Source organism: Cucurbita moschata, unplaced genomic scaffold, assembly GCF_002738365.1.
Source record: "Cucurbita moschata cultivar Rifu unplaced genomic scaffold, Cmos_1.0 Cmo_Scf00036, whole genome shotgun sequence".
NCBI classification, from domain to species: Eukaryota; Viridiplantae; Streptophyta; class Magnoliopsida; order Cucurbitales; family Cucurbitaceae; genus Cucurbita; species Cucurbita moschata.
Window position 1 is genome coordinate 157,955 of NW_019268552.1, and position 20,446 is coordinate 178,400.

Below are 20,446 nucleotides of genomic sequence, written 5' to 3' on the forward strand. Positions count from 1 at the left end.
CCCCCCCCCCCCCCCCCCCCCCCCCAAAAAAAAAACCACCACCATGTGTTTATTATTTGTGCTTTGTAGGTCTGATTGTGCTATGTTTTTCTTTCTTTGATATTTTGAAAATAGACTTTTTCATTGATATAGCGAAATTAATGTAAAATAGGAAAAATGTGTAACTCACTTCAGAGCGTACAAAAAACCACTAAAATCAGTGTTTATTACAAAGGAGTGAGTTTACAAGACAAAATTGAGAGACAATACCAATGGAAAAAGATTACAATCAAGTACGAGAAAAGGAATATTTGAGTAACGTATCTTTGTATAGCTATTACTCCGTATAGCATTATTTGATTACCAAGTACGAGGCACTTAGCGAAGTTGATTATGCTGATTACCAAGTAAATAAGAAAAGATATCAATGATATTTACCAAATAAAGAACAAAATCAGCATAATCAATGATAGTGGTTGAAATGGCAAGTACTTTGTATAGCTATTATCTGCAGTTTGAGTATAAGAATATTTGAGATTCTTGCATGACCAGTTCTACCCCTTTTAGGGAAATACAAGAAGCACTAGTGGAGATCGGTGACAAGGATGATTCATTTATTGGGTCACGCGAATGGATAGGCGCTATCGAATTGAGCTTTGTTTTAGACAAATTGCTTGGTGTAAGTTCTTATTTTATGAAACATTGTCCTGCATAACTTCTATATCATGACTTTTGTGAAAGCAGGAATTTTAGTAGTAGTAGTAGTCGTCGTATACCCCGCCCCGCCGTGCCATCCAAGTATAGCAAAAAGATAATAGATCATCTTGCACAACAACTGTTTAAAGTAAAAAAAACAAAAATCTGTGGTGTCTGTAGGTGAGTTGCAAAATCATAAATGTCAGATCCGGGGCTGAACTTCCCGAAAAATGTAGAGAATTAGCTGCACACTTCGAGAATCAAGGAACTCCAATTATGATTGGTGAGTTCTTATCTTTATAATTGATTAGGCGAAACTGGAATCCTACCTTAAAATTCTCTTGATGATCTTTTCTATTATGAATACAGGAGGCGGTGTTCTTGCATACACGCTCTTGGGAGTTGATTACAACGAAGCAAGTGGTGATTGTGGGTTCTTAATTCTGGATCCTCACTACACGGGGAGTGATGACATCAAGAAAATTGTGAGTGGGGGTTGGTGTGGATGGAAGAAAGCCGTTGATGGCAAAGGGAAGAACTTCTTCTTACACGATAAGTTCTATAATCTTCTGCTGCCTCAGAGGCCAAACATGGTTTAGTTCATCTGTTGTATTCACAGTACATTATGCTTTCCATTTCCTAAGGATCTCAGGATATATTGATATCAAACTACATGGCACCAAGAGAGAAAAAAAAGTTGTAATTTAAATTTTGTTTGCAAGGATTTTAATTTTTTTTTTTTTTTTAATAAAGTTTAGGGATTTTGATACATCAATTGGAGAGAGGAACAGAGTGTCGACATAGTGTCAGTGCAAACATTAGGCCCTAAAGGATCGTTTATTACGAGATTTCATTGTCAATATAGTGTCAATGCGGACATTAGGCCCTAAAGGATCGTGTATTGTGAGATCCCACTGTCAACATAGTGTTAGTGCGGTCATTAGCCCCTAAAAGATTGTGTATTGTGAGATCCCATTGTCAACATAGTGTCAGTGCGGACATTAGACCCTAAATGATCGTGTATTGTGAGATCTACGGGGAATGAGTACAATATTGTGAGATCCCGAGTACAATATTGTGAGATCCACCTAGAATGAGGACAATATGGTGAGATAAAAATTACAATATTACATTTGAATTGTTACAAATAATTCAAAATTAGTATTAAAAATTAAATGAAAATTAAAATGTAAAATTGTGTGAAATTTAGAAGCTTTCATGGCTTGGGCTTGGCCACATACGGAATAGATAGCGTTCCCGCCCTATAAGCTCGTCACCGAGCAGCAAGCTATCCGAAGAACAAGCTCCCATGGCTCTTGTACACCAACACCACCTCCCACAGTCATTTCAGTCCATTCGCAAGGCCAATCTCAAACAATCCACTTCTAATTCTTGTTTATTTTTTCAATTCAGTACTCGGAAGCTTGCCGGCTGCTTATGTGCGACATCTCCAAATCCCATCAGTCAGTCTCCTTCTCCGATTTTCCTCCCTTTTCTCGAAGAAGAAGAAGAGGAGGAGGAGGAGGAGGAAGATGAAGAAGAACATAAAGAAGTTCTTGGAGGAAACACGACGGAAGATTGGAACGATCCATTAGTCAGATTTTTCAAATCCCGGACTTCAACAACGCAAGATCCATTACCCGAAAGCAAATTATCCCTTCAGAAGAACCGCCGTTCGTCGTGGCATCTTGCCTCCGACGTTGAATGTTCCGTTGAAGCTGAAATTGCACCCGGTGAAGACAAGAAACAATCCGGTTTGGTGAGTAGGAATTCTAGGGCATTACCGGATGGTGTCGTCGGAGACATTGTGCGAACTGCAAGGAATTTGCCTCAAAATACCACTCTAGGAGAGGCTTTGGGTGATTTTGAAGGAAAAATTGATGAGAAAGAATGTCTGGAGGTGCTGCGCTTGTTGGGTGAGGAGAATCTTGTGGTATGTTGCTTGTATTTCTTTGAATGGATGGGGTTGCAGGAGCCTTCGCTTGTTACACCTCGTGCTTATTCTATTCTCTTTCCATTGTTGGGAAGAGCTGGAATGGGAGATAAAATTATGGTGTTGTTCAAGAACATTCCACTCAAGAAGGAGCTTCAGGATGTTCATGTGTATAATTCTGCAATGTCTGGGCTTATGGTCTGTAAGAGGTATGGACATTGTCCTCTTTCTTTTATGGTTATTAATTTTCTTGCTGTTTAGTTTAGTTCTTTGTCATTTATCTTCCTTTATTGAAGAAAACATTATTGAATTGAGAGCTGTTGAATGACTAATACTCTCACCATTTTTGAATGATGCAGTTTTCAAAAAATGCCTTGAATTTTGAAAACATTCCTAAAAGATGGGAAACAATGAAATTCATAGGTGGAAGTAATGTTCGTAAGTATAATTTTTGGAACCAAAAGTAAAAAAATCAAATGGTTATGAGAAGGGGCGTAAGTTTGTAAGTTTCTGATGGTTTGCTTGTTAGGGATCACAACATTGTGTTATGTTTTTCTGTAACGGTGTCAAGGCTATACTTGTGAGATATCGCATCAGTTGGAGAGGAGAACGAAACATTTCTTATAAGGGTGTGGAAACCTCTCCCTAACAAACACGTTTTAAAATCGTGAGACTGACGGCGATACGTAATGGGCCAAAATAGATAATATCTACTAGTGGTGGACTTGAGCTATTACAAATGGTATTAGAGTCAGACACCGAGCAGTGTGCCAGCGAGGACGTTGGGCTCCCAAAGGGGGTGGATTGTGAGATCCCACATTGGTTGGAGAGGAGAATGAAACATTCCTTATAAGGGTGTGGAAACCTCTCCCTAACAGATGCATCATAAAACCGTGGGGTTGACGACGATACGTAATGCGCCAAAGCATACAATATCTACTAGCAGTGAACTTGGGGCTGTTAAAACAGTGCTCGTATAATACCCATGGCCCGCCCCCTCTTTAACCTTTGGTGGCTTCACCCACCCATTGACAGCTTCTAGAGGCAATATGAAGTTTTAGCATGTCATAGCATGTTTTAATGGCTTCTTCTTTGCTATTCTTACTGGAATTGAGTATATGGGAACAGTAAACTTCAAATTGGTTAGAGTCGTAGTGTTTTGAGGGAAAATTAGCACTGTTTCTTCATGTCTTTCAAAGTGGTTGTAGAAGCTTCACTTAGATTATCCTTTAATGATCATATTATGATTTTCAGGTATAATGATGCTTGCGAGGTGTACGCGGCTATGGAAACAAACAAGGTTAATCCCGATCATGTGACATGTTCTATAATGATTACAGTCATGAGAAAGATCGGTCGCAGCGCGAAGGATTCTTGGGATTACTTCGAGAAAATGAACGAAAAAGGAGTAAAATGGAGTCCAGAAGTTTTGGGTGCTCTGATTAAAGCGTTCTGTGACGAGGGGCTGAAGAGTCAAGCTCTTATCATCCAACTGGAGATGGAGAAGAAAGGGGTTACTTCGAACGCAATCGTGTATAACACGATCATGGATGCATTTAGTAAATCAAATCAAATCGAGGAAGCCGAAGGTCTCTTTGCTGAAATGAAAGCCAAAGGAGTGAAACCAACGAGTGCAACTTTTAACATCTTAATGGATGCATACAGCAGGAGGATGCAACCCGAGATTGTTGAGAAGCTTCTGATCGAAATGAAGGACACGGGATTCGAGCCGAACGTGAAGTCATACACTTGCTTGATTAGTGCTTACGGGAGGAAGAAGACAATGAGCGACATGGCTGCAGATGCATTCTTGAGGATGAAAAAGAATGGTATAAAGCCAAATTCTCATTCATATACAGCTCTGATTCATGCTTATTCTGTTAGCGGTTGGCACGAGAAAGCTTACTCGACGTTCGAGAACATGCTGCAAGAAGGTTTAAAGCCTTCCATTGAAACTTACACGACGCTACTCGACGCGTTTAGGCGTGCAGGTGATACCGAGGCATTGATGAAAATCTGGAAGTTAATGATTAGAGAAAAAGTAGCAGGAACAAGAGTAACATTCAACATACTGCTAGATGGGTTTGCAAAACAAGGTCATTATATTGAAGCAAGAGATGTGATATCCGAGTTCAGCAAGACTGGGCTGCAGCCAACCATTATGACATACAACATGCTGATGAACGCATATGCAAGGGGAGGCCAACATCTAAAGATGCCGCAGCTCCTGCAAGAGATGGCTGCTCGGGAGCTAAAACCCGACTCCGTTACTTACTCAACCATGATTTATGCGTTCGTACGTGTTCGGGATTTCAAACGAGCGTTCTTCTATCACAAGAAGATGGTAAAAAGTGGGCAAGTGCCTGATGTGAAGTCGTATCAGAAACTTCGATCAATTTTGGATGCGAAACTCGATACGAAGAACAGGAAGGATAAGAGTGCCATTTTGGGTATAATGAACAGCAAATTGGGTATGGTGAAAGCTAAGAAGAAGGGCAAGAAAGACGAGTTTTGGAAGAACAAGAGAAAGTATGTGAAAACTCTGAGAATTTCTCCTAATGAACAAGCGAAAGTGGAGACTGGGAGTTGATGAATTGACTCACCCATTTGGGCTTTTCTTGCTTGGATGGCCCATTTATGTTCCCTCATGATATGGGCTTAGGAGGCCCAGATTTTGATCAGCTTCATATGGGCCTAGAGCAAAACACTGGCTCAATAGAGAAAAAAGAGGATAAAGTCGAATATTGTACATTATGAGAAAGGGTGTAAATTTCAACTGAAAAATGATCTCTAAATTATGATCATATTTCTTTCTTCCAAATATCTTATTTTCTTCGAGAATTAAATGACCTTGATCCGCCGCTAGATATTGTCCTCTTTGGATTTCCCTTTCGGGCTTCCCCTCGAGGCTTTAAGACGCGTCTTTTAGGGAAAGGTTTTCACACCCTTATAAATGGTGGCTTGTTCTCCTCCTCCAACCAATGTGGGACATCCCAATCCACCCCCTTTCGGGACCCAGCGTCCTCGCTGGCACTCTTTCCTTCCTCCAATCGATGTGGGACCGCCCCCAAATCCACCCTCATTTGGAGTTCAACGTTCTTATTGGCACACCGCTTCATGTCTACCCCCCTACGGGGATCAGTGAAAAGGCTGACACATCGTCCGGTGTCTGGCTTTAATACCATTTGTAACGACCCAGATCGACCGCTAGCAGATATTGTTCTCTTTAGCCTTTCCCTTTCGAGCTTCCCTTTACAAATCTTATAGAGGAATGTTTCCACACCTATAAATGGTGGTTTATTCTTCTCTTCAACCAATGTAAGAACATCACGTATTTAGTTGATTTATTCATATTTTATTTGAATTATGTTACTCAAAAATTAAAATTTTTAAAACATCATGGACATATTTTGTTTAACATTATGTATTTAAATTATAATTTTGATTAATTTCTGACTAGGTAGATTAATTGATTATAATTAATAAAATTTTAGACGTTTTTAATAATCTCTTGATTTTATATTTTGTATTAAAAATTGGCTAACCAATAAAATGCTTTATATGTATTTTGTTTTATCACTAACTAAATTTACCCTAAAAATATATATTTTCATCCCAACTAAAATAAGATTTAAGACTCGGAAATAAATAAATTAATTAATTAAAAGAGATTTTTTATGGGAGTTGAAAAAAGCTTAGCCATATATAGAGAAATTGGATGAAAAAAAAAAAGGAATTATAAAAAAGGAGTCTGGACCGGTTAGCGCACATAACTGTACAACCGGTAATTGGGTAAAGGAAAGCTGCCACGTGGACACCCTCACCCAAGGATAAACCCAAAATTCCTTCCTTGATGACGTGTACTTTTAACTGAAAAGTTTGTATAAATACCCCTTTCGCCCACATCGGTATTTGCCCTCATTCGTTTTTTTTTTTTCCTTTTCCGGTTTTCTTTTTCGCTCTCTTTCTCAGACTCTCAACCGGCAAGAACAAGCAGACAAATTCGGATCGGGGTCCGATAATCCGGCGTCTTTCTGATCTAGGGTTTTCCCTTTCCTTTCACATTCCAATTTGTTCTTGATATTCACTCTCCGTTGCTGTGATTTGGAGTTCCGATTCGTGTCTCCTGTCTTGGCTCGAGATCCGGGCCAAGCACAGAAGAATACCACTCCTACAAGTGTTTTCTTTCGGTTCATTGCGCCTCCCAGTGCTCGCCGATAGGTTCTCTCTCTCTCTCTCTCTCTCTCTCTCTCTCTCACGCGTGTGCGCTTTTGTGTGTTTGATGTTGACTGTTTTTTGTTTGGGAGGAACTGGAAGAATGGAGGATGGAGTGATTGTTTTTTTTTTTTTCCCCTTAGTTGGAACTTGGTAATTATGAATCTTGTGGAAGTGAAGTGGCGGTTGCTTCATAGGTTTAGTTTATGTATTTTATTTTGAACTTCGTTCATCCTCCGTTTCTCAGTTGTCCAAGGTTTAGTTTCAATCTGTTGTGTGTGAATCCATAATTGTGTGTGTGGACGCGGTCTTGGGGGCGCATATTTCTGTTTCTTGGGAATCTTCCTTTTTTTTTTTTTTCCCCTTTTTTCTAATCGAATTTTTATTTAATAGATTTCTACTCAGTTTGTGTTGTGCTTTTGGTTACTATATCGTAGCATCTAGGTAGGATGCATTTTTATTTTTTAGCATGAGATGGATGTATAGGTGAAGTCATTTATATAAATGCATATTTTAATCATCGACTTTATTTTTCAATTTTTGCTGTATGTATGTGCATTTTTTCCCCTCTGAATTTTAATTAACATGTAGGTACCCGCATCTCCAGCATAAATGGCCTCGAATGAAGGATTTCTGACTGAAGAGCAGCGGGAAGTGCTGAAAATAGCAACTCAGAATGTGGATATTTTATCATCCTCTCCAAACTCTCCCAAAAGCTCACTTCCTGAATATCGTATAAAAGCCCCTTCTGGTGGGAACGTCCCGGCACCTGGAGCTAATGTGAAGCACGTGCGTAGATCTAACTCTGGGAAGTATATTAGGGTGAAAAAGGGTGAGTTCATCTGACATTATTGTAGTCTTGATTTATGTATTTGAATTGATACTGAATGTCGAAGTACATATTTTTGCTGTTCTGAATGTTTTATATAATTATTTGATATGATTTTTAACTGCATCAGTTTCTTTTCATCCTTACATTGTTAGTATATTTCTGCAGTTTACAGTTAAAATCATGATTATTAAAACTTGACGATTAATGCTTTTGTGTGCATGATTTCATTATATTGGTGTGAAATCTGTATGATTATATTGGTGGATTTAAATTTATTTTCAGCCTTGCCTGTGAAACATTTCCCTTCGCCTTTCTCCTTAGCCATTTTCATTTTCATTTCTGGTTCTGTAGTGAACAATGCAATGGTTTTGAAATCTTACCTTGTTAAATTATATACATGAGACTATTTATATTTTGAGATGTAATTTAAGCAGCTTAACCTGTTCTTACTGTTTTAACCACTAGTATATGCTGTTGTTAGCAGATGGGGCTGGTGGAAAGGGCACCTGGGGTAAATTGCTTGACACTGATGATGATTCTCATACTGACAGAAATGATCCTAACTATGACAGTGGTGAGGTAATTTCAATATTGAGTTGGACTTCATTTTCTGATATTGTGTATGATTGCCCAATATAACGCACATGCACGTCTGTCCTATGATGATCCTAAGTCCCAGAGAAAATAGCATACCCAATTATTAAGGTTTGAGGTACGATGATTGCAACTTGTGATGCTAATGGTACTTGCACGATTTCCCACGTACTGCCTAACATATGGACTGGTAATAGTACACACGCTAGTGGAATTGTATTTGGTGGATTGAGATTGATGGAGAAGCTTTTAATTTATTATTCTTTCCAAACCTAAATGTTTGTAATGTCTTTGACATTTCCTCTTTAATAGGAACGATATCAACTTGTTGGGTCGACTGCATCAGATCCCTTAGATAATTATAAGAAATCTGTTGTATCTATTATAGAGGAATACTTTAGCACTGGTGACGTGGAATTGGCTGCATTTGATCTTGGAGATCTAGGCTCAAGTAACTATCATCCTTACTTTATTAAACGGCTAGTATCTATGGCAATGGACAGACATGATAAGGAGAAGGAAATGGCTTCAGTTCTGCTATCAGCTTTGTATGTCGATGTTATCAGTCCTGCCCATATAAGAGATGGATTTTTTATGTTACTTGAATCTGCTGATGATCTTGCTGTCGATATACCAGATGCAGCTGATATCCTTGCTTTGTTCTTAGCTCGTGCTGTAGTTGATGACATACTTCCCTTAGCATTTCTAGCCAGGGCAAGGAAGGCATTGTTGGAACCATCCAAAGGAACTCAGGCTATCCAAACCGCCGAGAAGAGCTATCTCTCTGCTCCACATCATGCCGAACTTGTGGAGAAAAAATGGGGAGGCAGCACACATTTTACAGTTGAGGAAGTGAAGAAAAAGATAGCATATCTCTTAAGGGAATATGTTGAGAATGGAGATACCATCGAGGCTTGCAGATGCATAAGGCAGTTAAGCGTTTCATTCTTTCATCATGAGGTTGTGAAGAGGGCTTTGATTCTTGCCATGGAGATCCGAAAAGCAGAACCCCGGATACTGAAGCTTCTGAATGAAGCTGCTGAAGAAGGTCTGATAAGCTCAAGTCAAATGATTAAGGGGTTTTCTAGGCTGGCGGAGAGCCTTGACGACCTTGCTCTTGATATACCATTGGCAAAATCGTTGTTTGAATCGTTGGTCCCGAGGGCCATATCTGAAGGATGGCTCGATGTTTCCTTCATGAAATCTTCGGATGAAGATATAGATGTTGGATCTACAGATGAAAAGTTGAGGTGCTATAAGGAAGAGGTTGTAACTATAATTCATGAATATTTTCTTTCAGATGACATTCCTGAATTAATAAGAAGCCTAGAAGATCTTGGTGCACCCGAGTATAATCCAATCTTTTTGAAGAGGCTGATTACACTTGCAATGGATAGGAAAAACAGAGAAAAAGAAATGGCTTCAGTGCTCCTTTCAGTTCTTCACATTGAGATATTTTCTACAGAGGATATAGTCAATGGTTTTGTAATGCTACTCGAGTCTGCAGAAGATACAGCCCTAGACATTTTGGATGCATCAAATGAGCTTGCTCTCTTTCTAGCCAGGGCTGTGATTGACGACGTCTTGGCTCCTCTAAATCTCGAGGATATCGCTTGTAGGTTGATCCCAAATTGTACAGGTAGTGAAACTGTTCGAATGGCCCGGTCATTAATTGCAGCTCGGCATGCTGGTGAGCGGCTTTTAAGATGCTGGGGCGGTGGAACTGGCTGGGCAGTAGAGGATGCAAAGGACAAGATTCAGAAGCTCTTAGAGGAGTACGAAAGTGGAGGAGTTGTGAGTGAAGCTCTTCAGTGCATCCGTGATCTAGGGATGCCTTTCTTCAACCACGAGGTTGTAAAGAAGGCATTGGTTATGGCCATGGAGAAGAAGAACGACAGGATTCTAGATCTTCTACAGGAATGCTTCAATGTTGGCCTGATCACCATCAACCAGATGACCAAAGGCTTCTCTAGGATCAAAGACAGCCTCGACGATCTCGCACTCGACATTCCAAATGCAAGCAAGAAATTCACTTCCTATGTGGAGCACGCCCAAAAGAAAGGATGGCTTTTACCATCCTCCTTCGGATCATCTGGTGATGCAGCAGATTCTTCAGTGCTCTTGGCTGCAGCTTCCTGAGGGAAAAAACAGAGTTTTAGATTGTTAAATCTCCTCTACACCGTTCCGAAGCGCCACGAGCTCTCCTCTGCTGCCTGCTTGGACTCGTCTTAAGGTAGAATAGTAGATCAGATAATGATGATGGGATCTTTTCCTTCCTTACTTCTTCCTCCTCGTGATGATGGTCTTACTTTAAGCAGAGGCCTGATAAGGAGATAATAAATATGATGATCCTTTGCCATTGTATAAAAATCTCGGCTTCTGCTTCTTCTTTTTCTCCTTTTTTCTTCACTGTTCTTCAGAACTTTAGGGGTAAGTGTTGTGATATGATATTGTTTAGACAGGATCTTTTATATCTCATAATATGCTCTTCTGCTGCTGCTGCTGCTGCTTCGCACAACATGAAACAAAGGGTTGATGGTGGTGGACAGTACTTTTCACTAAATCACTACTAATTTTCTTCTCGTGCTTTTTTTTCTTCTCTTTTGTTTATTTTTGTATTAGGCCTTTCAATTACGGGCATGCTTTTTCTTCCATGTAAATGCCCTTTTTTGTTTGGTCCTCGAGATTGAGTTCACAGAGTTATGGAGATTTAATCTACTTTTCTTGGGGTTTCACCTTTCTCTTAGTTCATTAAGATCATCGACCAAGTTACATTTTTAATCAACTTTTACATTCTAAAATTGCAAATTATAATAAAATATATAATATGGGGAAAGCCTCTTTCTTTTTCTTTCTTTCTCCGATATCATTTTCCTGTCTCCCGGTAATAGGAATTGTGGGTAATAGGCTATGTATATTACACAGAAAACCAATAATCCGCCACTCCAAAAACACCGAAGGTGGGTTATAAGGTTTTGTGGGTCATATGCTATGTATATTACACAGAAATGCAATAATCCGCCACCACAGCAAAAAGTCGATACACCACCACTCCAAAAAGAGGATACGCCACACGCTAAAGTATTCCCAATTTTTTCATTCTCTACGTCTACGAGGGTCGATAACTTTCTGGTGTGTTATTCAAATTATCATCCAATGGAAAGGTAAAGTCGAATACAAAGCAGATAACTGGTCTTGTAATTCGCATCCCATGAATGTTAAAGATGATAACTCACCCGTATTATTATCGTGGTCTCTAGGATGTAATGTGTGATCCAGTCTCCTCCAGCATTGTATTAGAGTAGTTGGGCGTAGTAAGTTAACGCATGGTTCAAACTACCTTATCTGGAGAACGGTGTAAATAGAGGTCAACACTGGTCTATCTTTCAGTGTTTCGTCTATCATGAGATGATTTCATTAGGTTGATATGACTAATGCGCCAGACAGGACCGTATTCTATATTGAATGATACTAGAAACCGAGCCCAATTATTGATGTATAGTTGCTTGTTATATCTCTAAAGAGTAAACGTCATACCGCTGTTGGCCCACTCCACAAGCATGATGCTGTCTCCAATGGTAAAACACACTGAAACCATCGGATTAGGCGAACAGTGGAAGGTGCTGACTCCAAAAGCATGATCCTGTCTCCGATACCCATCTCAACTTGGATCGGAGTCGGAAATATGGGAAGGTGTTAAGGAGTAAGGAGTAAGGCATTCTTTGGTGTGAGTTATATGTTTGTTTGTGTTAGTGTGTCTGTTATAGATGAGGAAGATGAGTAGTTGTCAAAAGTACTTTTTTGAGAAGGTAGTACTTTTGATTATTTTTAATTATGGTAAGTTGTTTGAGAATAGTAGTACTTTAAAGGGTAACACTTTTCGTGAGCCTCGATGAAGGAGAGTCGCATTTTGTTTGAGGGGAGATGTTGGATGATGAGTTTATAATCAAGGAATACTCTCTTCATTGGTACGAGGCCTTTTGGGGGAGCCCAAAACAAAGTCATGAGAGTTTATGCTCAAAGTGGACAATATCATACCATTGGGAAGAGTCGTATGTCTTAAGGTCATGATTTGTGATGTAATTTATTCAAGTTTTTGGTATTTGATACTTCAGATGGTATGAGAAGAAAATATAAATAAATTGAGTTGTGAACCTTATTTTAGTCATCAGGTTGACCTAACAACGCTTATTTGGGCAATTGGACTGACTTTTTCCGATTTCAAAAAAATTAACCCGATCCTAGCTACAAACAACCAAACAACCCTTGTTTAGATTGAATGATCAGATAGTTCGTGTTCTATGAACATGTCTAAATTTAAACCAATTCTAGCTACGGACAATTTTTGTAGTTTGGGTTGAATGATCAGATTGTTCGGATTGCATGAACACTCCAGTTATTCGAGACAAATTCATTTGTTTGTTCTTTGTATTATATTCAACAAAAGGGGAAAGAATAATAATAAAGAAATCCTTAACCACGTGACCTTAATTTTTTCTTTAATCCTGCGTTAAAATTACACCAAAAATGTCAGCAGGCGTAAGTCGGTGCAGGTTGTTTCCGCATCCAAACAGCGGCTAAGCAATCCGCGCAACCAAACAAGGGTCTTCTTCTTTCATTCTTTACTTCTTTCGCGTCGACGGTCGCGCCACAAAGTCTTTAAGCGCCGAAAAGCTCCAGCTGCTCCCAAAATGCCTCTCAAGACAGAACATGGAGCATCGGACAGCTCCCTCGACGAGCACTCGAAGGCGGCCCATTCTTCTAAAGTCGTTGTTCTTGCTGACCTCAATGTTGATCCTCCAGAAATGGACGACGACAGTTCCGTTCACGTTTCAGCTTCGACTATCTCTAGGTTACTTTCTTTTCTGTCTACTTTTTTAATCGAATTTGGAAATTTTTGGTAGCGTTTACTCCTTTTGGTTCATAAAATCTCCTTGCTAGGGAGTCCTGGTTTTAATTGTGGTCTATTTACTCTTGAAGAACCAAAATTGTACCGGCAAACTGTTGAGCGGTTTATTTCTTGTTTTTCGATCGAGAGTAGTTTAGGTTATTTGTTAACAGTCTAATTAAAACTAGAAAAACATAGTACAAAAGAAGTTGCTGACCTTCTTGCTAATGATTCGGAGGTACTTTGAGAAAGTGCCCTTTATGTATTCGTCCTTGCCTGCTAATCAAATTATTTTTTAAAGTAGGATTTCTGTAATGGATGGTGTGAATTGTGAATCAAGGCTTATGAAACGAAGAAAATGTGTCAAAATAATGCTTCATCGACTGTCTTTGTTTTGATCAGCAAGGTACCGCATGAACTCATTGGTACTATTATTTTGGATGGAACATGCATTCCACCCAAAAACATGTAAAATTGGAGGGAGCACTAGTTACTAGGAGTTCAAACCCAAACATGAGATTAGCCGGATAACGAGTTATCTTACTAGACATGACAAAAGATTAAGATAACTGCAGAAGTCACTGTAATCAAGAAGCTCAAAAGGCTCTCATTGTTTAAAACTTTCTTGCAAACCTCATCAAAATTCCTTTTTGTGAAACGTCCTAAAATCTTCCCCTCCATTAAATCCCAAACGAAAAGGTTAAAGACAGTGTGACGGCATATGATCTTAAGCCTCTTCGTGAGGTTCAGCTGTATCATTAGGGGCCCTCCAAGGTAAGGCAAAATACCAAATTTGGGAACTGAAATATAATCAAGGTTTTTTACTTTCTTTGTCCCAGAAAAAGGTCCATTTTAGGGTTTGAGGTTTTCCTATAGGTTAGTACCTACTAAAAATTATTGTAATAAATTTTTGTGGCTTCTTGTTAAAAATAAGCGTGTGATTTTAGGTTATCTGTGGATGAGAGCAATCAAGACAAAACTGTGGCAATTTGCAAGGATGCTAATACAATGGAAGTTGAAGGTAGACATGTAAGCAAAATAGGAAAGTGCCGTTCAAGAAACAATAAGGTAGAGTACTCTCTTGATTCTGCAGCTGATGCAGATGGTGATCAACATGGTCAAGGTGTTTCAACTTCACGCGAAGAAAAAGTCAGCAGCCTCAAAACTGTGAGTTTTGTCAACATTTGGTTTTCTTCTCATTTTAACCTTTGTTTTCTGTATATCACCTGCTTCCTTTGCTGTTGTATTTCCTGCATCTTCGATATGATGCATTCTATTGCTTGCCATGTGAAAAGGTGGTTTCAAAAATCTTGTGTGCATGTAAACCTTGTAAGAACGGCCCGCTATTTCTTAACTTAAGACCTCTATCAGACAAGTTTACATCTAATTTTTGCATGCATATAATTTTTTTGGCTCATGGGCTGCTTCTTTCGAATAGTACAACTAAAATTATGTTTTGGTTTGTGAGCTGGGGAAAATCAGATTTTTGGATGGTTAATGGGGGCGCCCTTTTTCTTTCCCATATTTCAGACTTGTCCTTTTGGATGGTAAGTAGTTTTCTTTAAGACGTATCACAGGATAAAGGTAAAGACACAGGCCACTGCTGCCAAAGGTCAAAGAGATTGAAATACCAATAATAACAGTCACCATGTAGTTCGATCCCTTTGTTCTTTCAGCAGTTTGTTTGATCTGGGTTTTGTCCAGGGTTTTTTTTGTGGCAGGTTTTGTTATATTTCCTTCATATCTTTTTATTTCTCAAGAAGATGCCTTATCGTTTCAAGGTTTGGTTTTGGTCTTGTTGGTCTGGTTACTGGGTTTTCTCTGGCTTTTCATGGATCTTCCTTTTTCCTTTTTGGTTGGCGTGTTTGGTGTGGTGGGCGCAGCATGTTATGGGACTTTTCTGTCTCATATTGGTGGTTTTAGCTTGTTGCAAATTCTGGAGTTCGTTTTTGTTTGGATTTAATGCATCTTTGCAAGAAATTTTCTCCTTTGGTTGGATCGCCTTGAAACTGTTAAGTTTGCAGTCTGGTTTTTTTTGGCAAGCATTTTTGGTAGAAGCTATTTTAGGGGCTTATTGTCTTAAGTTGGTGGATTTTTGCATCTTTGGGAGTTTTTTTTGGAGCTTTGTTTGCGAATCTTGCAAGTTTCTTCTGCAGGATATTTGTTTATTTTGGAATGTTTTTTCTTTCTTCTACGTGGAGTTTGTATCTTTTGAATTTTAGTATCTTTTTATCTTATCAATGAAAAGTTTTGTTTCTTTTTTTATTTTATTTTATTTTTAAAAGACGATTGCTTATGCAGTTTGATCTCCTGAAGGATCAGTGTACGGAGTGTTAACTTTTTTTGATTAACTTAAATGATGGAAAACTCTTGGTCTCTCTTCTTTGCCCTGCAATTTGGATACATGTATTATTTGAATCCTTGACTTCTTAATAGATTTTGTTTAAGTATGCCCTTGTAGCTTCTTTTAGGTAAATCTTTCGATGTCTGATTTTGTTGATGAAATTGTTCCAAATAAAAATGTATTGTTGCACTTGGATATCCTTTTCTCTTGCAGAAATTCAATCAAATTGTGTATTTATAGTCTTCTATGTTATCCATTTGTTTTCAAAGCTTATTCTGTATTCAATACATACATCCACGGCCACATCTCACTCCCCTCACCCCACAACCAAGTACTCAGGATGTGACTTCTTATTTACCTTGATTATTGGAATGCCTGCCTGTAGGGGTTAGTTCATGTAGCAAGAAAGATGCCAAAAAATGCTCACGCTCATTTCATTCTTGGCCTAATGTATCAGAGGTTGGGCCAGCCACAAAAGGTAGCTTGGCTTGCACACCATACTTGTTTTGGTTAATTTTCTTGTTCTATTATTAATTAAAACTGTGGTACTCTTTCAGGCTGTTTCAGCATATGAGAAGGCAGAGGAAATCTTACTCCAAAGTGATGTTGAGATTCACAGGCCAGAGTTGCTCTCATTGGTCCAAACTCATCATGCACAGGTTACATTTTATATCCATGTTCAACCTTACCTCTCTCCTCTTACGTTATACTTCGTCTCTATTTGTAAATAATAGATATTACCAACCTGATTATGCTCACCTGTTCTATGAACTGTCTAGTGTCTCCTTCTAGAAAGTGCAGCAGGGGATAATAGTTCAGACAAAGAACTTGATCAAGAGGAGCTTGACGAGATTCTTTCTAAACTTAAGCATTCAATTCAATCTGATGTTAGACAGGCAGCTATGTGGAATACCCTAGGCTTGATACTTCTTTCTACTGGTCGAGTGAAGGTGCATGTTTATTACTATTCACTTCCGTGGTTGCTCTCCTCTTAGAAACTAATGTGGACTCATGTTAATATGTCCAGAGTGCCCTTTCAGTGTTATCATATCTGTTGGCCATTGTCCCTAACAACTATGATTGCCTTGGAAACCTTGGAATTGCTTATCTTCAAAGGTATATCAACAATCGTCCATGCTTGTCTGAAATCTAACTTTCCTGCGTCTCTTCAGGTTTTTCTAACTTCAGTTCCAGTAAATGTTGAGGAGTTAGGGAACCGATACTAGAACTTGAAAAAATAAGCAACTGAAGGCAGTATACTCGACAAAATTGATTTGTACACCAATAAACATTAATGATGATGCAAATGAGATAATCATGGAATTAATGCTAAAACCCATTGCTTCGTTAAAGTTAATATATGCATGTTCAATCGACAATTCTCGAATTACGCAGAAGGTCCTAAGCTTTCTTTATAGTCAGGCATGCTTCTTACTTCCAATTTTTTCCCTAAGAAATACAGTATCCTTACTGGCTTTGCACATAACAATTATCCTATGGCTATTTGTTAATTGGATAATTTTGAGTACTTTCGATGCTGTGCATGTATAATCACTTGTATGCCTTTTTGCATGTCCTGTCATTGTCGATAGTTAGTACAAGAAGTTCAGGCCTTGAGAATGTGCCAATTGGATTAATGCTATCATACTAAGTACATGCTACTGTTGGACATATGTTGTAGTGGAAACATGGAACTATCAGAAAAATGTTTTCAAGAATTGATCCTGAAAGATCAAAATCATCCTGCTGCTCTCATCAACTATGCTGCTTTTCTCTTGTGCAAGTATGGTTCTACTGTTGTAGGTATGTGCTTGAGGTGGTTTGTTTGTTTGTTAGAGATTGTACTTATGAAAAGGACATTGTTGTCGTTTTCCCTCTTATTTTGTAAATATTTGGAATGGGTTCGGTCATCACCTTTTTCTTTCCCCTTTTTTGGCCTACTTATTAGAATCTTAATTAGTTTGTGTTTCCCCATACACAAAAAGTACTCATTCTTCTAAATTTTAAGGTGCTGGAGCAAATGCTGGTGAAGGTGGTGTTGATGAGAAGGTTGTAGGTATGAATGTTGCAAAGGAATGTTTGCTAGCGACTCTAAAGGTAGATCCAAAAGCAGCACATGCCTGGGCAAATCTTGCTAATGTGTATTTTGTGACTGGGGACCACAGAAGTTCTGCCAAGTGCTTGGAGAAGGTGCTCATGGATCTCTATTATTTGGGATAAGGTTTTCTTCTCATGTCGTCTAGTTTTGTGGAAAAGATGGGATATTCAGTCTTTACCGGAAACCTTTGTAGAATTTTACCTTGTGTATGCATGGCTGTATGAATTCATTAATAGAAGGGTCTTGATGTTTTGGCCTCAAATTAGCTAATTCTCTCTCCTCTTGTAAATACCCAACAGGTAGCAAAACTGGAGCCAAATTGCATGGCTATGAGATATTCTGTTGCTATGCACCGACTTAAGGATGCAGAAAGGTCTCAAGATCGTAGTGAGCAGCTCTCCTGGGCTGGAAATGAAATGGCCTCAATTATTAGAGATGGAGATGGCTTGACAATCGATCATCCTGTAGCATGGGCTGGGCTTTCCATGGTTCACAAGGCTCAACATGAGATTGCTTCTGGATTTCGTACAGATCAAAGTGAACTGAGAGAAGTGGAAGAACACGCCGTCTACAGTTTATATCAGGTATCAATCTCTGGTTCTGAACGTATTTTTTGTCTAACCAAGCTACTAGAAAGTATGCTTATAATCATGCTTGGCCCTCAATTATCATTTGGACTATGTTGGAACGGAAGCTGGCAATATTTATTCGGTACGATATTAAATTCTTCTATCGATGGTGATTGGACTTTTGAAGATCTCTTGTATGCTAATTATCATTTGGAAATCCCCATTTTGATTAGCCTTGACTATTCGTTTCTGAAAGATACAGCCCTAGCTTTGTTGTTGGTCCCCAATCGTCCACCAAGTGTTTAAGAAACACAATTTTTTTTATAATCTCTTAGTCGTCTATCGAATTTTTATTCTTTTTATAATGTATAGCTTTTCGTTTTAGCAAAAGGCTTTCCGAAGGAATGAAAACCAAGGGCTTCGTATCCATTAATTTCAATGTGGTTTCATGTTGTTCAACTATGAGATCTCACGTCGATTCGAGAGGGGAACGAAACATTTCTTATAAAGGTGTGGAAACCTCTCACTATCAGACATGTTTTAAAACTGTGAGGCTGACAGCAATACGTAACAGACCAAAGTGAATAATATCAGCTAGCGGTGGGCTTGAGCTATTACAAATGATTTCAAAGTCAGACACTTGGCGGTGTGCCAGCGACGACGCTGGGCCTCTAATGGGGGATGGATTGTGAGATCTCACATCGGTTGGAGAAAGGAACGAAACATTTCTTATAAGGGTGCGGAAACCTCTCCTTAGTAGATGCGTTTTAAAACCGTGAGGCTGATGGCCTTACGCTATAGGCCAAAGTAGACAATATCTGCTAGCGGCAAGCTTATGCTGTTACATCAACCGCCGAGGTCTTGGATCACAACTTTTGTTATTTCCAGCTCTATGAATCTTGTTTTTTTGGAATAATACAAGGAGCAAAGCAGCCTACTGATAGGAAAATTACATTTTTGTGGCAAATCTTTATACATTGTTCTAATTTTGAAAGTCTACAATAATATATTTCCATCTATTATTGATGTTCTTGTTAGATTGATGGTGGGCATTGCCTTACTCTTAACCTATAGGGAATAGCTGAGGACCCAGATGATGCTGTTCAGTGGCATCAATTCGGCCTCCACAGTCTCTGTACACGAGAATTTAAAACATCACAAAGATACCTCAAAGCTGCAATTGCTCGCTTTAAGAACTGTAGCTATGCATGGTCAAACCTAGGTATGTCAATACAATTTAATGTCGATTTTAGTAAATCTCTTGGATCTCCGTCTCTCATTAGTCAATCGTGTTCCGTATTTTTGTATCGTTAGGTATCTCGTTGCAACTCTCAGACAACCCGACACAGGCCGAAGAAGTATACAAGAAAGCTTTGTCATTGGTGGCCAATGAACAAGCACATTCCGTATTTTGCAACCTCGGAAATCTGTATCGACAGCAAAAACAGTACGAACGTGCCAAAGCTATGTTCTCAAAGTCTCTGGAACTGCAACCTGGTTATGCTCCTGCATTTAACAATCTAGGATTAGTGTTTATTGCAGAGGGTCGATGGGAGGAGGCTAAGTATTGTTTTGAGAAAGCTCTTGAGGCTGATCCATTGCTCGATTCAGCCAAGTCGAATTTGATTAAAACAGTAGCCGTATCTCGATTATGTAATAGCTTATCATCGTGTCGTGTTAAAGATTGAAACCTTTGCCATTGGCTTCATCCTCATTAGATTAGGATGTAGAATATACATGATATTTCTTACAAGGAAATGTAAAAGCAGCATTTACTGAATGAAGATGCTTCCTGGATATATCTCCCCAGGCAGTACTTCCTTGATGGGAACCAATGTGTTAATCAGGACCATTGGTTCAGTTAGGTTAGTTTCTAATATATTTGATTCTCACTCGCAAACTCTTCGGTTCTATAGTTCATAAAACTTAGGTTCTCTTCTGTACCTGATTGTGGTTAGGATGAATTCCTGAATTTTGCAAGTATGCGTATATATGATGTTTAAATTTCAAAATTACTGGTTCAAAATTTTATCATAAATTTTGAATTTAAAAATTCAAACACCAAAATAAAAAATAAGTAAATTTTTTGGAGTTACCTAATAGCTATGAGGTAATTTTAAATTTTATACATTCTCGAAATTAAATTTTTTTAATTAGATCATTTCATTAAAAAAAAAATTAATATTTATCAACAAGAATATAACGTGCGATCAAGTTATTGTCATGTTAAAATATTTGAACAATGTACGATATCACTATATTTCATACCTTGTCGTAAGCTATTGTTTATAATATGTT

General features: G+C 38.6%; 4 protein-coding genes across 5 annotated transcripts in view; all 4 read left to right on the forward strand.

The window, feature by feature from the left end:
* LOC111431532 (probable Ufm1-specific protease) overlaps positions 1–1,405 on the forward strand; it is a 5,995-nt gene extending 4,590 nt beyond the window's left edge. Inside the window, exons 11-13 of the mRNA XM_023068206.1 lie at positions 547–658; positions 856–958; positions 1,045–1,405. Coding sequence (XP_022923974.1) covers positions 547–658; positions 856–958; positions 1,045–1,274 — 445 coding nt within the window. The 3' untranslated portion in view covers positions 1,275–1,405. The remainder of the gene's footprint in view (positions 1–546; positions 659–855; positions 959–1,044) is intronic.
* A 445-nt stretch (positions 1,406–1,850) lies between these two features.
* Positions 1,851–5,429, forward strand: LOC111431694 (pentatricopeptide repeat-containing protein At5g50280, chloroplastic). The gene is made up of 2 exons (XM_023068396.1): positions 1,851–2,817; positions 3,863–5,429. Exons 1-2 carry the CDS (start codon positions 1,985–1,987, stop codon positions 5,196–5,198), a joined length of 2,169 nt encoding a protein of 722 aa, XP_022924164.1. The 5' UTR covers positions 1,851–1,984; the 3' UTR covers positions 5,199–5,429.
* Positions 5,430–6,528: 1,099 nt separating this feature from the next.
* On the forward strand, positions 6,529–10,984 carry LOC111431537. The gene is made up of 4 exons (XM_023068214.1): positions 6,529–6,829; positions 7,415–7,655; positions 8,140–8,234; positions 8,562–10,984. Exons 2-4 carry the CDS (start codon positions 7,436–7,438, stop codon positions 10,386–10,388), a joined length of 2,142 nt encoding a protein of 713 aa, XP_022923982.1. The 5' UTR covers positions 6,529–6,829; positions 7,415–7,435; the 3' UTR covers positions 10,389–10,984.
* A 1,825-nt stretch (positions 10,985–12,809) lies between these two features.
* On the forward strand, positions 12,810–19,973 carry LOC111431636 (probable UDP-N-acetylglucosamine--peptide N-acetylglucosaminyltransferase SPINDLY). Of its 2 annotated transcripts, none has more exons than XM_023068332.1 (11): positions 12,810–13,101; positions 14,085–14,304; positions 15,867–15,959; positions 16,039–16,140; positions 16,261–16,431; positions 16,509–16,597; positions 17,163–17,284; positions 17,490–17,671; positions 17,879–18,163; positions 19,223–19,370; positions 19,463–19,973. In XM_023068332.1, exons 1-11 carry the CDS (start codon positions 12,941–12,943, stop codon positions 19,834–19,836), a joined length of 1,947 nt encoding a protein of 648 aa, XP_022924100.1. In that variant the 5' UTR covers positions 12,810–12,940; the 3' UTR covers positions 19,837–19,973. The 2 variants fall into 2 exon arrangements, with proteins under 2 accessions (XP_022924100.1, XP_022924101.1); XM_023068333.1 differs by lacking the exon at positions 12,810–13,101 and adding an exon at positions 13,797–13,911.
* The last annotated feature ends 473 nt before the right edge of the window (positions 19,974–20,446 follow it).